Raw genomic sequence first — 19,991 nt, 5'->3', positions numbered from 1 at the left:
GGCAGAGCGGGCCCCGGTACCGGCAGGGGGACGGCGTGAAGTGCCTCTGCGTTCTTGGAAAGGGCCTGCGCCGGGTCTCAGGGGAGCTCGGCCCCGGGCCGGGCGTCGGGGTGCCGGGTTACCATCGTGTGGGAAGGGGCCGAGCCCCTGCGCTTGCGTTTGCACCGATGGTGCTCTGTCGCTGAGCTCTGGTGTTGCCTGAGAAGCCGCAAGCAAATGGTTTAACTTTCAAGGTTGGGAAAAATGCGTTTTAAAAAAAAGGGGGGGGGGGTTTGTGAGCTGTGGAAAAGCTAGATTAAAAACATTCTTTTGCTAATAACGTGCTTCACACTCTTGTGGCTGTTTGCAATGGTGACTTGTTTTTAATGGTGCTCTTCTGAGATTCATTCTTGTCCCCAAAGATTTAGATAGTTCTGAATATTATATTTTTGGAGCTCTGTGTTGTTTTGTGATGTGCTATTGACAGTCAAAGCAGGTTTTCCTACGGCAACATAAGTTAGTTGTGGATACTGATTTTTAAAAGACTCATAGGCTATTTTAGCGTAGTTGGGTTGTAAATAACTCCTTAGTAGGGAAGCCTTGCTAGTGAAATGGGTTACCTATAAAGCCTTATATAGGTCAGAAGTGAAATACAGTCGTGAAAACTGCAAGGCCCTTGCTTTGCAGCTTTTTGAAAGCTTGTGTTGAGGCTACTCACAGTAGTAAAGGTAATAGGAATTGGAACAGTACTCCTCACACTGAAGTTTATAATAAAGACGAATACATGTGGAGTTGGATGCTAGGTATTAAGTCTTACTTTTTCCTTGGTGCAAGCAGTTTCATGCTGTTGCGTGTAGCATTTGTGAAGATGAGGCTTCTTGAGATGGTTGAGACAGTGTAATGGTTTACTTCTGCCAAAAAGATCTGGGCTGTATGCTTCTGCTGCCTCCCCTGCACTGGGTCTGGCAGATGATGGAGCACCAGAGCCAGCACAAGGAGGAAGAAGCAGGATTGCAGCTGTCAATGGCAGCAAGTTCAGGCATCTTGGAAAATCTTGCCTGAGGTCCAACCTTGTGAAATGTCATATGTGCAAAGCCTTCAGGCCCAGTTTATTCAGGTCATGTCATTTGGCACGTCTGTAGTGTCTTACAAAACTGCACCAGGAGGTAGATCCTATAGAATAAAAGACTAAGGGTTGAACAGGAGAATGTGGAGACTGTAATATCTTGTATATCGTTTCCACTTTCTTTTTGTTCTTATGTAGTTACTGATGTAGGTTTAGATCTTTTAGATCACTGTATGGTTTAGATCTTTTTATTCTGCAGCTGGACACCTAATATTCTTATATGAAGCTTTTGAGGGCTGCTTGTTATAACTTTTTTTTTTTTTAGATAAAAGTTTTACTTGCCCCCTCTCCCTTCCCCCAAAAGGCTTTAAATAAACAGTGATAAAGTAATGGTTGGTTCTGGGCAGAGGAGGTTATTTAATATATAGAAGTTGTAATGATTGTTAATAGATAACACCTTCCCAGTCAGAAAAAAAGCTTCATTTCTCAGTCAGAAACATGAATCAGATATGCAAGAAAAACAGTATTTAGAAAAGTAATGCTTTACATTCTTTTGAATATATATTTTGACTTTATTTCACCTGTAAGTTACTGTTTACTCTTTGTTTATCCACTTACATAGTGCATCTTCATCATGTCCATCTTTAAAACATTCTTTAAAGCAGTAGTGGAGACTGTTTTCACTGGTGACACTTAATTATTTGTGTTGATTACAGCTTGGAGAGTATTACAGTTGGGAGGTTCTGAACTGGATGCGGTTGAGAGAGGCTGTGGTCAGTGTGAGATTGACCAATGTGATGGGAGTGTGGGATATGGAGGAAGCCCAGATGAAAGTGGAGAAACAACACTGGACGCAATGATTATGGATGGGTAAGAAAACTACATGGAGAAAAGAACGATCCCTGTAATTTTTAGCACACTTTAATGTAAGTTGTTGGTTTAGGGCTGGCTGTTATATGTTAACTTGTGGAACTAGGGAAAATACTTACCTAATTGGTGGAAGAAGAAGCAGCTAAGCATGTTTGTTATTGAGTCTTTACATGTAGTGCAGTAATCCAGCTCTAGATATAGCAGTTGCAAAGCAGATGGTGTGTAGCATTGTAAGCTTTCCCTTTATGTTCATTCCATGAATATTTCACTTCTGGAGCAATTGTCTTCTATACTTTATTTACCATTTAAAACTGTCCTGATTAAAAAGTAATGGCAAGTGTATGGTTCATGTTATGAGTTTATGTAACAAAATGGTTACTCTACTGAAAATATTACCGTGGATGGAGTTGCTGTTACTTGAGCAACATCCCCATGCCTGTGAAAGGAAACGATGTATGTATGAACTTTTCCCTACTAGTGTGATGCCATCTGTCTATGCCATAGAACAATTAAAGCAATATGTTAAAGGAGCAAGTTTTCTAATTTAGATGAGAACAGACTTTGTTCTCTTTTTATTTGTCTAATAAAAAATGTACAATTATTCTTGTATTTTTAATAAGTTTTAAATATTTCTTGTTTCCAGCAACACTATGGAAGTTGGCGCAGTTGCGGATCTCAGACATGTAAAAAATGCAATTGGTGTAGCGCGAAAGGTCATTGAATACACTAAGCATACATTATTAGTGGGAGAGTCAGGTAATTATTTCTTTAACTGTTTCCAAGTCATACCCTCTTCTTAAAACACTTCTGTTAAAATTGCCATATATTAATCTTGGTAATATAGGTGGAAGGATTCCCTGACAATCAAATGAATCTAGTCAAATAATTCAGAAGTGTTTACTCTCTTACTACATGTGTATGAATTAGGTTTTAGTCCATGAAAAGGACTAAAAGAAAATGGAACATGAAAAGACATGAAAAGAAAAATACAATTTTATGGTCTTTCCACCAATTTAACTGCAAATATTAACTTGTAATCCCAAGGCTTTGCTAATATCACTGATATCAAAGGTATCAAAGATGATTTGATACAAGACACTATAGAAGCTGTTAGATGTAAACATTTCACTTAAAACCATGGAGTAACTTCTTCTAAGGAATGATAATTAATAGACACTACAGTTACATTTTACTATTTTAGTATACATTGAGCACGATTACTGTATTTCATAGTTTAAAAAATATTAGTGAGAACTTGAATGTAAAAAAAATACATTGGGGCTGTACTCCTAGGCACAACAAAAGAGTGATAGCAAACTGGAGGAATAGTTAAGCTTTTAAAATATGAGCTGCTGCTGTTAGAATAATACTGTTTTCAAAAAAGATGTACGTTCCAGGGAGGTATATGAGTAGTGAGTGGAAGGTTACTTGGCTCACAGTTAAGGACTTTTAAAATGTATGTGCCTGCTCAGAAAGAAATGTGGAAATAGACATCTGAGCATTAAGGGTGAGTCAAGTGCTTTGAAATTGATAAGAAAAAGTAAAAGATTCTTGAAGGAATTAATGTGTACAGAATGATAGAGAAATAAGTGCAACAGCAGGATTTTTTTGATGGAGTAAAATAGGGCAATAGAGGAAGGTGAGGACAGTGTTTGATAGAAGGTCTGAAAAGAGAGAGAGATTTGCAGATTGTATTTAATTTGAGCAGTTGGCCATGATTAGGTTACAAGTGGCTTTGGTAAGAGATATTTCACAGGTGATGCTGAAAAAGAAATTGGTCAGGTGTTAAATAGAGGAGGAAGAAATGCTTATAATACTCCTTTCCCCATCATTGGTAATTATCAAAATATTTTTAACTTTTGATTGGTAGAATGAGTAGAAAAGATAAGGAAGATGAAGAAACGGAAAAATTAAAGTGCTGATTTAAAATACATTTTCTAGCCCAAGAAGGTAGCTCTTTGCATAATGGAGTCATGCGGACAAGCTGTTATGCTGAGTCCTTGCTGTCAGTGAGAACTTCCTCAGAAGAAACTGTCTAGCAGTAGTAGCAAAAGAAAGACAGGAAAGCTGAAGATATATCTGAGTAAAAATTGGAGATGGTGATAAACGTTAGTGAATGAATCAAAGCAGTGGAGAAATTGAGAAAGAATAATATTTCTTGTGAAGGAATGTATTTTCTGTGGAAATACGAACTTGGATAAAGGAAACTATTCTTGTCTTTACTAGGTGAAGATTGATAAAGAGAAAATAGAGCTACAGCTTCAGAAGAATACATTTGAACATTCAAATCAGCGTGTGAGAGAAACAACAGTTTATTTTCTAAATAAAAATATTTACATTTTCACCAGAAAAGCTAGCTAGAATAGTAAAACCTTTTCATATAAATTTATATAATCTCTGCAGGCTTTTTTATTCGAGATGCAAAATTGCTGAGGTTATTCCTTCTGTTCTTCCCCAATAACTAAACTGCACTTTTATTTGAATATATTTAGTGATACAATCCAGAAAAGTCTGCCTGTCTCCTAAAATTTCATTTCTGTGAGTGGTTGACACTAGAGAGGAGGAGGCAAGCTGTGGCATGCATTAATTTTGTTTAGTTGATCATTTTTAAATGTGTGAGCAGTACGTTGTTCCTGGCAGTAAAGTTTTAATGAAAGTAACATGAAATTTTTGTTTTCAGTGTTAAAAACACTGATGGAATCTGTTAGAGTGCCATAACACCTGAATAGTCTTCACAGTTCTTTTTACTTTGACTCAAAAAATTGAAGTTTAGGTATTTTAAAAACCTTTGATACATAGAGAGCTTAAGGAAGAGGATGTATTACAGAATTACAGAATGGTTGAGGTTGGGAGGGACTTGAGGTCTTCTGGTTCAACCTACCTGCTCAAGTAGGGCCACCTAGAGCTGGTTGCCCAGGACCATGTTCAGATGGCTTTTGAATATCTCCAAGGAAGGAGACTCCACAACCTCTGGGCAACTCGGTCACTCTCATAGTGTAGAATTGTTTCCCACTGTTCGGAGGAAACCTCCTGTGTTTCAGTTTGTGCCCATTGCCTCTTGTCCTGTCACTAGGCACCACCAAAAAGGGCCTCGCTTGATCTTCTTTACACCCTCCCTTCAGATATTTTTATACATTGATGAGATCCCCCCCTGAGCCTTTTCTTCTCCAGGCTGAACAGTCCCAGCTCTCTCAGCCTTTCCTCATAGGAGAGATGCTCAAGTCCCTTCATCATCTTTGTGGCCCTTTGCTGGACTCTCTCCAGTATGTCCATGTCTCTCGTACAGGGGAGCCCGGAACTGGACACAGTACTCCAGGTATGGCTTCCCCAGTGCTGAGTAGAGAGGAAGGATCACCTCCCTCAACCTGCTGGCAACACTTCTAATGCTGGATCCCAGCCTGCACTATTATCTGCCTTTGCTGCAAGGGCACATTGCTGGCTGACGTTCAGCTTGCTGCCCCTCAGAACCAGGTCTTCTCCTGCCATGCTGCTTTACCACCTGGCATGTACTGGTGCATGGGGTTGTTTCTCCCCAGGTGCATGACTTTGCACTTCTCTTTGTTGAACTGCATGAGGTTCCTGTCAGTCCATTTCTCCAACCTGTTGAGATCACTCTGGATGCCAGCATAATCCCCTGGTGCTTCAGCCACTCCTTCCAGTTTTGTATCATCTGCAAAATTTGCTGAGGGTACATACACTCTGCCCCATCATCCAGATCATTAATGAAGATACTGAACAGAATTGGACCCCATTTTGACCCCAGTGGTACACTGGTAGTTACTGGCTCCAACAAGACTTCATACCACTGATCACAACCCTCTGAGCTAAGCCCTTCAGCCAGTTTTCAGTCCATGTCACTGCTCATCCAGCCAATAATTCATCAACTTCTCTATGAGGATCTTATGGGAGACAATGTCAAAAGCCTTATGGAAGTCAAGGTAGACAATACCACTGCTCTTCCCCTCATCTACCAAGCCTGTTGTTTTGTCATAGATGGTTAGCAGGCTGATCAAGCATGACTTCCTTTTGTGAAGCCATGCTGACTACTCCTAATCACCTTGTCATTCATGTGCTCAGAAATGGTTTCCAGGATTAGTTGTTCCATCACCTTCTCAGTGATCAAGGTGAGGCTAGCTGGCCTGTAGTTCCCTGGGTCCTACTTCTTGCCCTTTTTGAAGACAGGAGTGGCAGCTGCTTTTCTCCAGTCTTCGAGCACCTGTCCCAGTCACTGTGATAGTTTGAAGATAAATGAGAGTGGTCTTGCAATGACATCAGCTAGGTCTCTCAGCACTCATGGTTACATCCCATCACAGCCCATGGATTTGAGTATGTGCAGGTTGCTAAAGTATGATCCCTAACCTGATCCTTTTCAACCAAGGGTAAGTCTTCCTTGCTCCAGACTTTCCCCCTGATCTCCAGGGCCTTGGATTTCTGAAGGCCGGTCTTACTAGCAAAGGCTGAGGTGAATAGCGCACTCAGTACATCAGCCTTTTCCATGCCCTGTGTCACCAGGGCCCCTGCCCCAGTCCACAGCGTGCCCGTGTTTTCCCTCGTCTTCCTTTTGCTATTTAGGTACTTACAGAAGCCCTTCTCATTGCCTTTGACATCCCTTGCCAGATTCAACTTCAGGTGGGCTTTGGCTTTCCTAACCTCTTATCTGCATGCTCAGTGTCTCTATATTCCTCCCAGATTACCTGTCCCTGCTGCCACCTTCTGTATACTCCTATTTTATCTTTGAGTTTACCAGGAACTCCTTGTTCATCCATGCAAGCCTCCTGACATTTCTGCCTGGCTTCCTGCATGTTGGGATAGACTGCTGTTGATCTTGGAGGAGGTAATCCTTGAGTATCAACCAGCTTTCTTGACCCTCTCTTCCCTCCAGGGCCATGTCCAATGGGACTCTTTCAAGCAGATCCCTGCAGAGGCCAAATTCTGTTCTCCTGAAGTCCAGGCTTGTGATCTTGCTTTTTGCCCTGCTTCTTCCTCTCAGGATCCTGAATCCCACCATATCATGGTCGGTGCTGCAAAAGCTGCCTTCGACCTTCACATCCCCAGCAAGCCCTTCCTTGTGTGAGAGTATGAGGTCCAGCAGAGCAGCTCTGCTCATTGGCACTTCTGTCACTTGTGTCGGGAAGTTGTCATCGATGCTTTCCAGAAACCTCCTGGATTGCTTATGCCCTGCTGTGCTGTCCCTGCAGCACGTGTTGTTTAAAATAGCCATGCGTCTGATTATTGATAAAACTAAAAGGATTGCTAGTCTTTTAACTTTCAAGAATGTCTGTACCTGTGCTTTTATCTCTTTTTGAAATTACTTCCTTTTCAGTATTTTCAGTGTGTGTGTGTGGAAAAACCCAAACAAAACTAGTAAATAAAAATGTCTGATAGTGTGAGTCAGCAGGTTCTAGTTCTGGAAATGAAAAGTTGAGTCAGAGGCTGTGAACTCCAAAATAATTATCCAGTGAACAAAATCATTCAAATTTGATAACCATTAAAGTCTGGAAGTCATATTGTTGCATCATTTTCACCCAGTAAATGAAAATTTTAATAAATTGCATTATTTTGCCCCCCAAAAAAATGCAAAAAGAGGCTTTGAGAATAATTCATATTAGTGAATTAGGAAAGTGAAGAAATCACTGTATCATATTGCATGAGGAAACTGATCCTGTGAGTTACATGTGAACAGTTTTTAGCTAATTGCAAGCTATGATGAAAGCTTGAGCCATACTCGGTGAAGAGGATGACAGTGTGGTGGTGATAAAATCTATCTTGAATAAACACACTCATGCAAGTCAAACCTGATGTCGTCTTTTACTCTTGCTGTTGTAGATGTAAGCCAGAATGTAACGAAACCTGTTACGTTTTTACAGATGAGGTTTATAATGACAGTGGTGTACATAAAAATGAGTTGGTGTAGCTTTGTTGAACAGATACAGATAACTACACTGATCAGTTCTTGCAGTGTTAAAAGAGCTGCTTTCTCCATTCATGGCCGAATTTCTTTAGGAAAGGTCACAGAAAACTGGCAGTAAAGGCCATGTATACCAATGTAGAACTGAGTCTGGTGAGGGACATTTAGTGCAGAATGATTACAAGTGAGGAAAAAAAGAATAATTTTGATTGTCATCTGCCAAGAAATTGTCATCTTTGTCTCCAATAGATAGGAAAGTTTCATAATCACAGTGTGCCTGACCTTTTCCCTTTTTGTCCTAGCAATACTTAGACCAATAATCCAAGTAAAAAGTTCAGAGGCTAAAAATGACCAACTCTGCTTCCTGGAATAGAAACAAGGCTTCAAAAGTCATGAAAGAATGACTGAAAAACATGCACAAGCACAATTTTACCTTAAAAAAAAAAAAAAACCAACAAAAAAAACCCCTAAACAAAAAAAACAGACAAAAAAACCTGCCTGTTTGTTCTAGAAATGGGAGAATAAATATCTGTTTAATTGAAGCTGTCAGTTTTCTTTTGCTCTGAGTGCAAAGAGACTTTAATTGTGTCAGTTTTTAAGAAAAACACTGAAAAGCTGTCCAGAAATAATTGAAGGCTTTTCTTAATTCTTGGACTAGAGAAGCTGTGTATTACAGTGACATTATCATCAAGGATTGGTAATATAAATTGTTCAAACATCTGAATCTAGCAACAGTATCTGTTACTAGGTAATATCAAAGGTATCTACAACTAAAAGATGAAAGAACAGTTGATCTTTTTTCTTTTCCCTTTCTCTAACTATAAAAGCCATTCTTAGAAGTGCAGCATTCTTTCATTGCTTGTGTTGGTATTTCGTTTGCTCCCTTGGCACATACTATATTAATTTTCAAAACGAGGAAGCAGTCGTTTTTAAAGCTGCAAGGAAGAAGTATAATATGATGTAAGCTGGTGGATTGATTTCTGCAAATAGTGTTTTAGTGGCAAATGTGCTGCTATGTTACTTACGTTTCATAAAAGACCAGCTTTTTAAGGAAATTATACTATTATTTGTATAATTTATTTAAATATTTTTGTGACACATGCAGCCCAGACCACTCTTGCTCCAGGTTATTTGTGTCCAGTTGATGAACAGAGTTGAATTTGTTTCTCTTTCAATGGTAAGACTTACATGTGTTAACATAGTTATAGTGAATTGAGGAAATTTGATTTTGCCAGTAAAGGGAGAGTTTGTTGCTGCAGTTGTACATCACTATAATGGCTGATACTGCTCCCTGTAGACATATTCCTCATCTCCATAGAGAATGTAGAATTTCTTGATTTCTAGATAACATTACATGACTGCATTATCATAAAATACATAAAAATGTGAATAAATTAATGGTTTTTGTTTTGTTGTTGCTTTTCAAGCCTCCCTGTTTGCTGTAAGAATGGGGTTTCCATATGAAGATTTAACTACCCAAAAATCTCTTTCGGTGTATTCAAAGTGGCTTAATCAAAGCTGTCAGCCAAACTACTGGAAGGTACAGTGCAGTGGTGGTGGTGAAGGGGGGGGTTTAGAAAGTCAGTAATGTAGCATTGCCTCTTCCTTTCAGCTTATATTGAAGTTGTGCTTTACATGTGAAGAAAAAAAGTTTTGCTTAAACAGAACAAACTTGGAATTACCAAGTATTTGGTAGACTTGGGAAGAGTATGTGTCTAGCTCTTATTTCTTAGATCCTGCTGGTTTTGACCTTGCTGCAGTAGCGTTTTGGTGTGGGAATTATTCTCCTGCTGGTTTTGACCTTGCTGCAGTAGCATTTTGGTGTGGGAATTATTCTTTTTTAGCTCTAAATTTGGACAGGACTTCTCAAACTAAACAAAGCAGTGTGTGTATTTTCTGATGCATGTATAAATTTCTGAAAGAAAATCTTACAGTAGCAGTTAAGGTCCTTAAATAGTTAGAGAGGCTTTATGCAGACCTGTGAACACATCAGATTAGTGCAGCTGTCTGTTAAACTTGCCTATTGTGGTGAGGTTAGTTTGTTTGGGTTGGTTTATTCTGTTTTGGGATTGGTGTTGCAGATTTCTACATGTTTGTACATGGTTTTCATTGTTTCTTGGATATGAAATGCTGCATTGCTAAACCATTTTAATTCAATACATATTCTGTTTTTCAGTTGGGAAAGTATCTTGACTGTGATACTGACTTGACAATAATATCTTGACATTAGTAAAACAAGCTCAGTTCATCTGGTTGGTTTTTCAGCTTGAAAATTTTCTTCATTTTGCTGAAGAATGAGCTTTTCTTTTTTTTAACCAATCAGTTGAGCAAAGGAGAATCTTTAATTTGAACAACATAACTTTCTAGTAGGGAAAACTTTTTACCATATAATACCAGAAGTCAGTCTTTATTCTTTAAGCGAAACAACTTGCGGGATTTCAGAACAGCTGTATAATTAAGTATTGGGCATCTGATACCTGTGTAGTAGATTATAGGTATTGATTGTAGTATTTTTAAATTTATCTGTAATGAAGCATAATATATTATTCATGCAAATCACGCATAATTACAGAATGTGGTACCAGACTCTTCAAAATCCTGTGGACCATACAAACGGCCTGAAAAAGTAACTTACAAAGAAGAACAGACCATCTCACAAAGAAGTGTTCATAATCATGATACTATTGGTAACAACTTTTGGTAACTCTGATGCTAATTTTTTTTTTTCTCATTCCCCTACAGATTAAATTTATGCTGAGTTTAAAGAAAAGTATTTCATATAGGCATTATTTCCTGTTTATAGTGGTTTCAAGATTCTGTTACTTATGTGTTAGGATGGAGTGCCTGAAAGTAGGATTTGGTTTCGGGTTTTGTTTTTTTTTTCCAGTTCACTGGCTGCACAGCCACTTGCTTCATTTTGTGCCCTTAGCTATTTGTTCATTGCCCTACTGCTTTTCCCTCAGATACCTTGGCGTAATTGCTTGGGCAGCTATGGATGTTTAGAAAACTGATCAAGATTAAAAATAATTATTTTTATCTTGATTATGGTTAACTTAGGTCAAGTCTCCCCCGTAGCTGTCAGACCAACTTAAAAGGCCTTGTGGTGGTGGAGGAAATGAGTAAACAGTTAGTCCTGTTGCCAACCAAAAGCATTGCTTTTGTCGAACAGTCCTTAAACTTATAAAATAAAAGTTGCTTTCATTTTTGTTCTATTCTGGCTTTTGACTAAATCAAAAAATTTCTACAGAAACTACTATGCTTAAAACAGGTTAGCAGTAGTAGTCCCAAAAACTTCTAAGAGTTTACTGATTGAGGACTGTTAATTGCTAAGCCTATAAGCTGATTAATGAGCAGATCAGACGAAGGACTGGAACAGTTACAGATTCATGTCTTTCAAAGCTTTATACTTTGTAGTCTTGAAACTTGCACTTTTTGGTTTAGTCTGGATTTTTCTCAGTTTAGCGATTCACAACTTTTTGCCTGACAGTATTTGCAATACCAAGAATTAACAGGTTGCTTCAGGTGTGAATCTTCTTTGCTTCCAGTCCACCCTACTAATAACCAATTAATGTTCTACAGAAGTCAGGCAACCTACCAAATTCTTAAGTTGATAGGTAGCTTTCTTTACTGGGATATACAGTCTTCAGTATGTGCTAGAAAACTCAGAAATTGTGGAGTGTCAGGATGAGAGGGGAATCTGCTAAATACAATTCAGGAATTGATGTATCGTTAAGTAGTCCTAAGCTGTTTTGTAGTAAATGATGGTGCTTATATTTGTACTTCAAGTTCTTCCACCCCGTTGTTTTATATATGAAATGTCTCCTTGACTAACACATTTTGCAAAGAGTCTTCATTCAGAAAGCATTTAGGAAGTTGGTAGGAACTGATGCCCTTTCAGTCTTTTTGCAGAGGCTAATGGTGGCCACAGAGTCCGTGCCTCTATGCTTTTAGCTTCTACTGGTCAGGAAACTTGTTTATGAGAAGGAGGTATTGCTCAGTGAGGTCAGAGAACCAGAATTCAGCTCTTTGAATTCTGCTTCTTGGCTCTCACTTGTACTGGAGTTTGATGCCAGCAGCAATTTCTGCCCTCTCTTAAAGAGGTGCAGTCTTGCTCTATGGAGAAGCAGCTGATCCCAAATCCTGTTCCAAGTGGCAATCTAAGCTTGTCTAATATGAGGCAGTGGCTTCCTTATCAGCACAAAATTAGCAAGGGGTAGGCTCATCCACACATTTGATTTCCTGTCATGTAATTCTCGTTACTTTGGTAGGCAGTATTTCACCTGCCAAATTTAAGCTCATCCTTCTGACTCTTTTAATCTCCCTCAAGCACCATTTATAATTTCCAAACTTTGTTCTGATGGTACTGGTGCAGGATGTGGTGACATCAGGTACTTGTTCTCTACTGGTTAACATAGGTGGGTATCAGGAGACAGTGGCTGCTTGTGCAGCAGTAACGTACAGCTCTGAACAGTGTGGCACTCACTGTTTTAGATTCCTTTTTGAGCTCTTGTAATACATCCAAAAAGTTTCCAAATGTGTTTTAAAAAGAACTTGTTTTCTTTAAGAGTACGACTTTTCTGTATTTCAGGATATCAGTAATTTGAATAGTCTGGGTATTGTGGTTCTGTCTGATAACTATGGTGCCTATTTAACAAATTTGTTAGGAGTGTTTCTGAATATGTTTCATCCCTGTTGAAAATTTTAGGTATGGTTGTAGCCGGTGGGAGCGGAACCGTTGCTTCTGGAACATCCACTAATGGTGCAGTCCACAAAATTCCAGGGTTAGTATCTCTGGTTTTACAAAAAAGCTTTTTTCCCACCTCATTTCCTATGTTAAGCTTATCTAAAGGTTATATGTTTTAGGCTGTGATGATCACAAAATGGCCTTCTTTATTTCTGGGCACTGCCATAAATCCTAATCCTGAGAAACTGATTCAGTTACAAGATGATTTGTGTTTGTTTGAGGGAATGCTTGTTTTTCAGCTTGCTTAATTCACCATACAGAGACACAAACAACTGGTACAGTTGTGAGGCAATTTGTAAGGCAAGGCACCAGAGACAAATAAGTATTTCAGAGAGGTGCACAGTCTCCAAAGAAGCGTACATAGAATCAGAGCCCCAGGCCTGTATTTTGTCTTTGAGATTTTTTTCTACCCAGTTAGAAATCTTGTCTGTCAACCAAGTCAGACAACTTCTGGATTTAGCAACAAGTTATTGAACATATTAATGTCCCCAGCTATTTACTGTTGCCCACTGGCTAAACCTTACTGCCCTAACTATAGTCAGTATAATAACAAACAGTTGTGCATTGGAGGTGGATTAAGCCTCAGGTCAGTCAGGTTATGACAGATCACTTTTATCAGTAGTTTTAAGACAAGACTTCTGACTGCAGTGGAGTGACCTCTTTACCTGTTCTGCTGTGGGTTTAACGCTGACCCAGCTGGAGGCAGTAAGGTTGACAAAGTGTGCCCAAGTCATAAGAACTTGCCAATATCACGCCAAGAGCTATTACATTAATGCAATCCCACTGGAATTAGTAAATTATGGTTTTCTATAGTTTCCAGTTTTTGGGTTTTTTCCATTGTTCACTGCAGCCGTGTAGGAGATTCTCCGATAGCTGGAGCGGGATCCTATGCAGACAGTACAGCCGGAGGAGCTGCAGCTACTGGGGATGGTGATGTCATGATGCGCTTCTTACCCAGGTTAGTCCTTAGGGCAGACTTTGCTAGCTTTCTCTAGCAAAATGTGAACTCGGCAAATGAAGTAATTGATTAAAAAGACAGTCTGACTTACTGGCTGCTGAAGTGGGAGTAACGGAAGGAATGGAAGGGGAAAGAACAGTAGCAGAATCAAGTCATCCTTATGATCTGTCTTAAAAGAAGTGACTTCTTAAATATCTTGATGAGGGATCCCTTAATACTGCCAAGCTGTGAGCAAACAGGTGGCAGGTAATGAGTATATTCCCAACCTGCATGCTTTTTAACAGAACTGATTAGTTTTCTCCTTCAAAGTGTTTTGTTGTGTGGGAAATAAGTGTTATAAGTTGTAGAAAGGATGAGGGGTGAGTGTCAGATTATTCAGGAGGGTGGGGAGGTCTCACTGTAACAATCCTATGTAATTGCATCTAATTTGAAACTGGAAGAGGTGTTTTAGTGCTGTTGTCGTGGTTACATAACCTGCATAAAATATGCCTGTTTTCATCACTGAGTCTTGACAGTCATTCTTGTGGGTCGGTCTCTGCAGGAATGAGTTATGGAAGTCCGTGCTGAGCATAATGGGCACTGATGCTTGAAGGAATATATAGCAGTGGCCTTCATATTGCTCAGGTGCTTTTTCTGAAGCTCTGGCAGTTATGAATGCCTACTAGCTGTTGCATATTTACAAATGTCCTCAATGAGTTTCAAGCTGTTCCAAGCCAGTCTTGAAATAAAAGGCAACTGACAACTTCATGAGTTATCCTGAAGTATCAGATACCAACAGTAGTAGTGAGTTGAGCTCCACTATGAGGTTAATCAATAAAACCTTACATTACAGTTTAGCAGCCTGAAGGATTTGGCTGTAATGCTTAAAACATTTTATGTTGCACCAACAAGTTTTAGAAAACAACTCAGACTAGATGGTTAATCACAGGTTCCTTGCAGATACAGATCTTTCCTAATTCCATGTTATTTAGATATTCCCACATGAAAACAAAGAATAGAATTGACCTGCCAGAAGTGAAGGAGAAGTGTCAAATAAAGGGCAAAATCGCTAATATTTTCTGTCCGCTTCCTCTGAGATAGTAACATCTTAGTGAGTTTTTGATTACTGAAGAGACCCCAGTGAAATACAGCTTTATATTCAGATAGTTATCTTTAGATTTGATTGTTAGAATAAATCAAAGATAATAGGGAGTCTCAAAATGCAAAGAAAGTTCTCCTCTGCAGTACTTTGATAACATCTATAGTTAATGCTATTGTAGATGAGTCGTCGTGTAGCAAGAGTTGGTCCTGGTATATGCATCTTTCATCAAAACAAAATCAAGTGTTGTTCACTTGTAAGTTATATTAGGCATTATCTTTTAATCTTCAGGTTCTGAAAGAAAATGACAACAAAAGTAATTTTTTTTGCCTCTGAGGACATTTTGGAAATGCAACTGATTCATCTCAAGCAATGCCCGTATAGTCATTTGTCTAATGATACTGTAGATACAAAGGAAGTTCATTTTGATTACTCCTTCATTTAGAGTAAGAATTTTTTTAAATTGGCTTGCAAAAAATTTGAAAGTGGCTCAAAGTCTTGATCAAAACATTGTACCTTCATATTCATGAAATAAAGAAAATGTGTCAATTTTGAGGTTTTCAGAAACTTAAGTTTTTTCTGAAAGATTTTTTTAATGCTTACTGAAATCAATAATTTATCAGTAATGTAATATTGGAGGTCAATTTTCTTCAAAAAATTATCTTGACATTGGCCTTTTTGAAAACTACTAATAACTTTTAACGTCAAACTTAATCACGCAATGAAAAATAAAACACACTAACTTTTTAACTGCTTCTTTGCAGTTCTTTAACTGATCTGTTGCTTAGCCTCTTCTACTGCAAATGATCAGAGAGTTATCCCAGGCTTGGTCCTGCCTTAGAATGATAGATGGCACAGGTGACATCTTGCAGTCCATTTTAGTCCTGTTTCTAATTACTTTTCAGGTAGGACTTGAGAAATAATTGTCAATATAAAGTTTGGCTGAAGATTATTTATCATGTGTTTCCATTGTTCAAAGAAATCAAGGTCTCTCTCTCAATGGTATTTTAGAATATATAACCTGAGTATGGCTAACTGTCTGGGTGTGGGGTTGGTTTTTTTTAGTTATCAAGCTGTGGAGTATATGAGGATGGGAACAGACCCAACAGTAGCCTGTCAGAAAGTTATTTCCAGAATCCAGAAGTATGCTCCAAAGTTCTTTGGCGCTGTTATATGTGCCAATACAACTGGAAGTTATGGTATGTATTTTGCTTAACAGACAAAGCTTGTTGACCCTAACTAGGTCACAGAAGTACAAAACCGAAGGTGGATTTTAAAGCAGAAGTCTTTAATTATTCTTTGAACACTGCAGCAGTACTGGCCATTCATAATATCAAATGCTGGTTAGCAGGGCAACTCTGTCCTAGTGTGGACTTGAGATATTTTAATTTTTCCTCTGCGTTTTGATGTCTTAGACTTTCACAAAATTTATGCAAGTCTTGGTAAAAATCAAAAATATTTACAACCTTCATGTGTTTTCCTGAACTGTGTATGATTAATTTGAAGGTTTTGAAAAAGAATGCTTATGCCTCCCCTAGATATGGCATAAGGCAGGGAGAATGTGAATGTTAAGCATAGCTTCAAAGCAATCCAAGATCAGTCATTGTGCCAGGCATCTCATTAGTGAACTCTTAGATCAGTAGGAAATATAATTTGCTAATCAAGATATCTTATTTAGTTAGATTGCTTATTGCTGTTCTTTGATCTCTTATTTCCCATAGTTCTGTGTTTAAGAGGTTAGTGTTGGAGGAACTCACTAAGTTAATCAGGATTGAAAGAGAGAGAGAGAGATTTTCCTAACTTATGTTACTGTTTTGAGTTGTATTATAAGGGCATTAATTGCACTACAGCAGTCAACAGCACTGTAGTTTTACTTAAAAATTAAATACTTTCAAGAAGTCTTGGGTTAAACAGATTGTAAAAGAATAATTAAACCATTGTAGTAGAATTAATAACTGAGGTTTTAGATTATAAAGTACAATGACAAAGATACTAATCCTAAATGTGGCAAATTATACTTTTTTTTTTTCTTTCCTAGGTGCTGCATGTAATAAAATTCCAGGATTCACTCAGTTTCACTTCATGGTTTCTAGCCCATTGCTAAGTCAGCCAACTGAGCAAGTAGTAGATTGCATTTAATTTCTTTCGTCCTAGTAACATATAAAATTAGAGGAGGAGAGTGCTAAGGTTCCCCAGGTGTAACTTTTTTAAATGGTTGTTTATTTTCACTGTTGCATAATCGTGAACAAGTACAAAGGTATGTTGATGGTGCAGCTACTACTTCACTGTTTTTAATATCTTCTACTTTATTATGGCTTTGTGTAGTGCAACTAAGCTTAATCTGTAGTTTCCTAACGTGATTTTCTTGGTAACTTATTTCTAAATGAGCGTAGACTGGTACTATAATCTAGAGCGAGGTTTAAAAAGCTGACTCTATGTAGTTTGAGGGAAGTGAACATAGTTGCAAAATTATAGTTAGTGTTGACACTTAAACAGTTAGCATAGGCAATTCATCTAAAATGTTTAAAAATCTACATCTAAGTGAAATGGCTGAAATTGATGTGCTTCACCACTGAGGTCTCTTAAGTCATGAATTTAGTAGGCATTACCTTACATCCCAACTTAATTTTTAAATTTTTAGCAAACCTGACAATCAAACTGTGGTTCTAAATACCACAAAAAGTTATCTGTTGTATATTTACTTCCAAGTAATACCAAGTTTCACCTGCTTTTTGGGGAAAGTAGAGCTTTGGTCACTGGAAAAAAAAACTTTCAAGGGGAGCTCATAAAGTGGGCAGGTGGTCATACATGTGCAAAGAAACCAAGTGTCTAATGGCTCTTACAGTCTGTCTGTTTTCATAAGAACTAAGTAGCCAAAAGTGATGAATAGTAAACATTGAACTGGACCTTCGCTTTGCCATTTAAAAACATATTTGGCAGAAATCTGGAATAAAGGGCAGGGAGCAGGAAGGGCTCTGCCTCTATACATGAGGCTTATTTTGAGAATATTTAGTTGTCTTTCTAAGATTTAGTCCAGGTTTTCTTTTCTCTTGAAAAGAAAATTGCATGCAAATGCTGAAAAGCAAGGAAAGGGGGTTGAAAAGTAGTGGAGCAGATTTCAAAGCTTTAATTAAGATATAAGGAGCATCTCCTTGTTTACCTTTCTAACTTGTTTCACAACAGCTGAGAGAATACATTTGAATAGAGAGGACATCCAAACATCCTTGGTAGTACAAGCCTTCAGGGAGTATTGTGTTGACCAACTGGCTGTGAAGACAGGTGGAAATCTTCCTGCCACCTTTTTTTGTAGTGGAAGTTACGAATCTTAATCACAGTGATTTCCTTGTCACTAATATGCTGTGCGCTTGCCCTTTCCTGTAGCTCATCTGCCCCTGCAAAGGAGCAGCTGCATACGTAGAGCATGACAGTTACCTACAGCTGACGAAGCTGGGTTTGTCACTTTCTCTTTCTGTGTCTAGCGATACCAGGATTCATTCGTAATAGAACTTCAGCATCTTGAGGATTGTTCCATAGGTATTTGAAGATCCGTTTGATTGTTTTCTTAACTTGGTGGCTTGCTGATCATTTGATTGAATCTTTGCTAAACTTGAGCTAGGAGAAGTTAAAAGGAGGGAGCAAGTAAAATGAGCATGTCTTGTCATAAACACTTTAATTATTCTTTGTCTATTTGAATAAAATCATTGGGTCATAAAAGCGCACCTTAATGTATCATTTATAAGTAAGGTTGTTTAGATGCTTGTGTACTGTGCTTTAGAATGATTGTCGCCTTATGTTCTGAGTTGGTATCTTTGAAAGTTGGAAAAAACCCTCAAACTAGAATAGCCATCTTTAACGGCCTGCTGTTGAACTCCATCAACAAAGTAGTTTATTTGGTGATTCACTTCTGTCACTGGATCTTTAGAGCATCTTGTAGCACAAGCTTTAGTCAAAGAAGCTCTTACTGAATATATCTGCAGTGGTTTAAGGTAACTTTTCTACGTGTCCTACCTAAAACCCTTCTGCCATGGCTGCTGTATCTTCAGATAACTCAGGCAGTGAAGTGCAAATAGATTAATAGAATCCCAATGATTATTACTTTGGAGATAGCACTGTGGATTGTGAACATATAAGGTTTGGTACTGGCAGCTGGGTGGTAATGTGTCAAACTGCTGCAGATGAATCCACCAGGATTCATTTTTGAGAGAGGTTGGGAACATCTATGACTTGCTTTCTAGTATGCTTATGCCACTCTGTGCTGGCTAGCGTACGCCTCTAGAGGCTATGAGTGCCCATGCTGAAAGATCACGAGTACTCTTTAACAGTGTACCTGAAGTCACTAACTTACTGCATAGTCAACTCATCTATACATGAACTTGTCTTCATGAGACATATGTACGTGTGGTTTAATAATGTAGGTTGCTTTGTCATGCTGAATTAGTTATCATAAATGAAAGGGTTAGTCTGTGTAATCTGTGTAATCTTTTTTAATATATTGTTAATTTGACGGTATATTAAAGTATAATATTTATACATGTGCCGTTCTGATGTTATGGACAGAATTCTGAATTTAAAAAATAATTTGCTCAATATTTTGTATTAAAAAAATTTCTTTAAAGGTTGTTAGTAGTAGTGCTTAGCAGACACATGAGTTTTTTTAAGAAAGCTTTTTACAAGTACAAAGCCTTGCCAAAAGTAAGCAAAAACTCTATGACGGTTTCTGCTGTGGTTGCAAAAAAAAAAATGTTACTGTTTCTGTTTTCAAGTAATTTTGTATTTTTAAGTTTTTACTCTTGAACTTTTACTACAAAAGACAGAAAAAACCTACACAGAATATGAGTATTTGCAAGTTAGTGGTACAGTTGAATGCATCCTGTCTGTAAAGTTGTGGGGTTTTTTTAAGTCCAACTGTGTTTTAAGTTCATTAGCTTCTAGCTAGCCCGCTTTTTTCTATTTCTAAAACTTCTTACCAAATTATCGCTTCACCCAATGTAGACAGAAGAAGAATCTTAGCTCAATGGTCTGACTAATAAAGCCAACTATGACATGTTTTTGCATGCCACTGAATTGTTCTTTAATAACGCAATCTATATGAACCCTGACAATGTTTTGTATGCACTTATTGAAGAAAACTTCCCTGTCATTTCACTGTTTGTAGGTTACCACTGAAATGCATTGTTTCAACTGTAGCTGCCTCAATCAGGAATAATTCAGATTTTCAGAGAATTCAAGGTTGGTCTTTCAGATGGAATCTACAAATAATAATAGATTCACTCCAGTTTATATAGTATCTCTTCACAGGGTAAAAACAACAGTGGCGCTGATTGCTTTTTAACTTAGAAATTCTTCTTTTAGCATTTGTTGTTTGGGTTTAGTTACTGCATGACTGTT

The 19,991-nt window shown here is 38.1% G+C and overlaps 1 protein-coding gene across 1 annotated transcript in view; it reads left to right on the top strand.

Annotated features, from left to right (window-relative positions):
• Window positions 1-19,699, top strand: part of AGA (aspartylglucosaminidase) — a 20,653-nt gene extending 954 nt beyond the window's left edge. The window contains exons 2-11 of the mRNA XM_009272367.2: window positions 6-157; window positions 902-1,008; window positions 1,762-1,915; window positions 2,559-2,671; window positions 9,251-9,363; window positions 10,396-10,510; window positions 12,529-12,604; window positions 13,418-13,525; window positions 15,669-15,802; window positions 16,642-19,699. Coding sequence (XP_009270642.1) covers window positions 6-157; window positions 902-1,008; window positions 1,762-1,915; window positions 2,559-2,671; window positions 9,251-9,363; window positions 10,396-10,510; window positions 12,529-12,604; window positions 13,418-13,525; window positions 15,669-15,802; window positions 16,642-16,742 — 1,173 coding nt within the window. The 3' untranslated portion in view covers window positions 16,743-19,699. The remainder of the gene's footprint in view (window positions 1-5; window positions 158-901; window positions 1,009-1,761; window positions 1,916-2,558; window positions 2,672-9,250; window positions 9,364-10,395; window positions 10,511-12,528; window positions 12,605-13,417; window positions 13,526-15,668; window positions 15,803-16,641) is intronic.
• Window positions 19,700-19,991: the final 292 nt, after the last annotated feature.

The sequence above is a fragment of the Aptenodytes forsteri genome, unplaced genomic scaffold, assembly GCF_000699145.1.
Source record: "Aptenodytes forsteri isolate BGI_AS27 unplaced genomic scaffold, ASM69914v1 Scaffold13, whole genome shotgun sequence".
In the NCBI taxonomy this organism is placed as follows: Eukaryota; Metazoa; Chordata; class Aves; order Sphenisciformes; family Spheniscidae; genus Aptenodytes; species Aptenodytes forsteri.
Note: the sequence above shows the minus strand (reverse complement) of the source record. Positions and strands in the feature narration are given on the sequence as shown.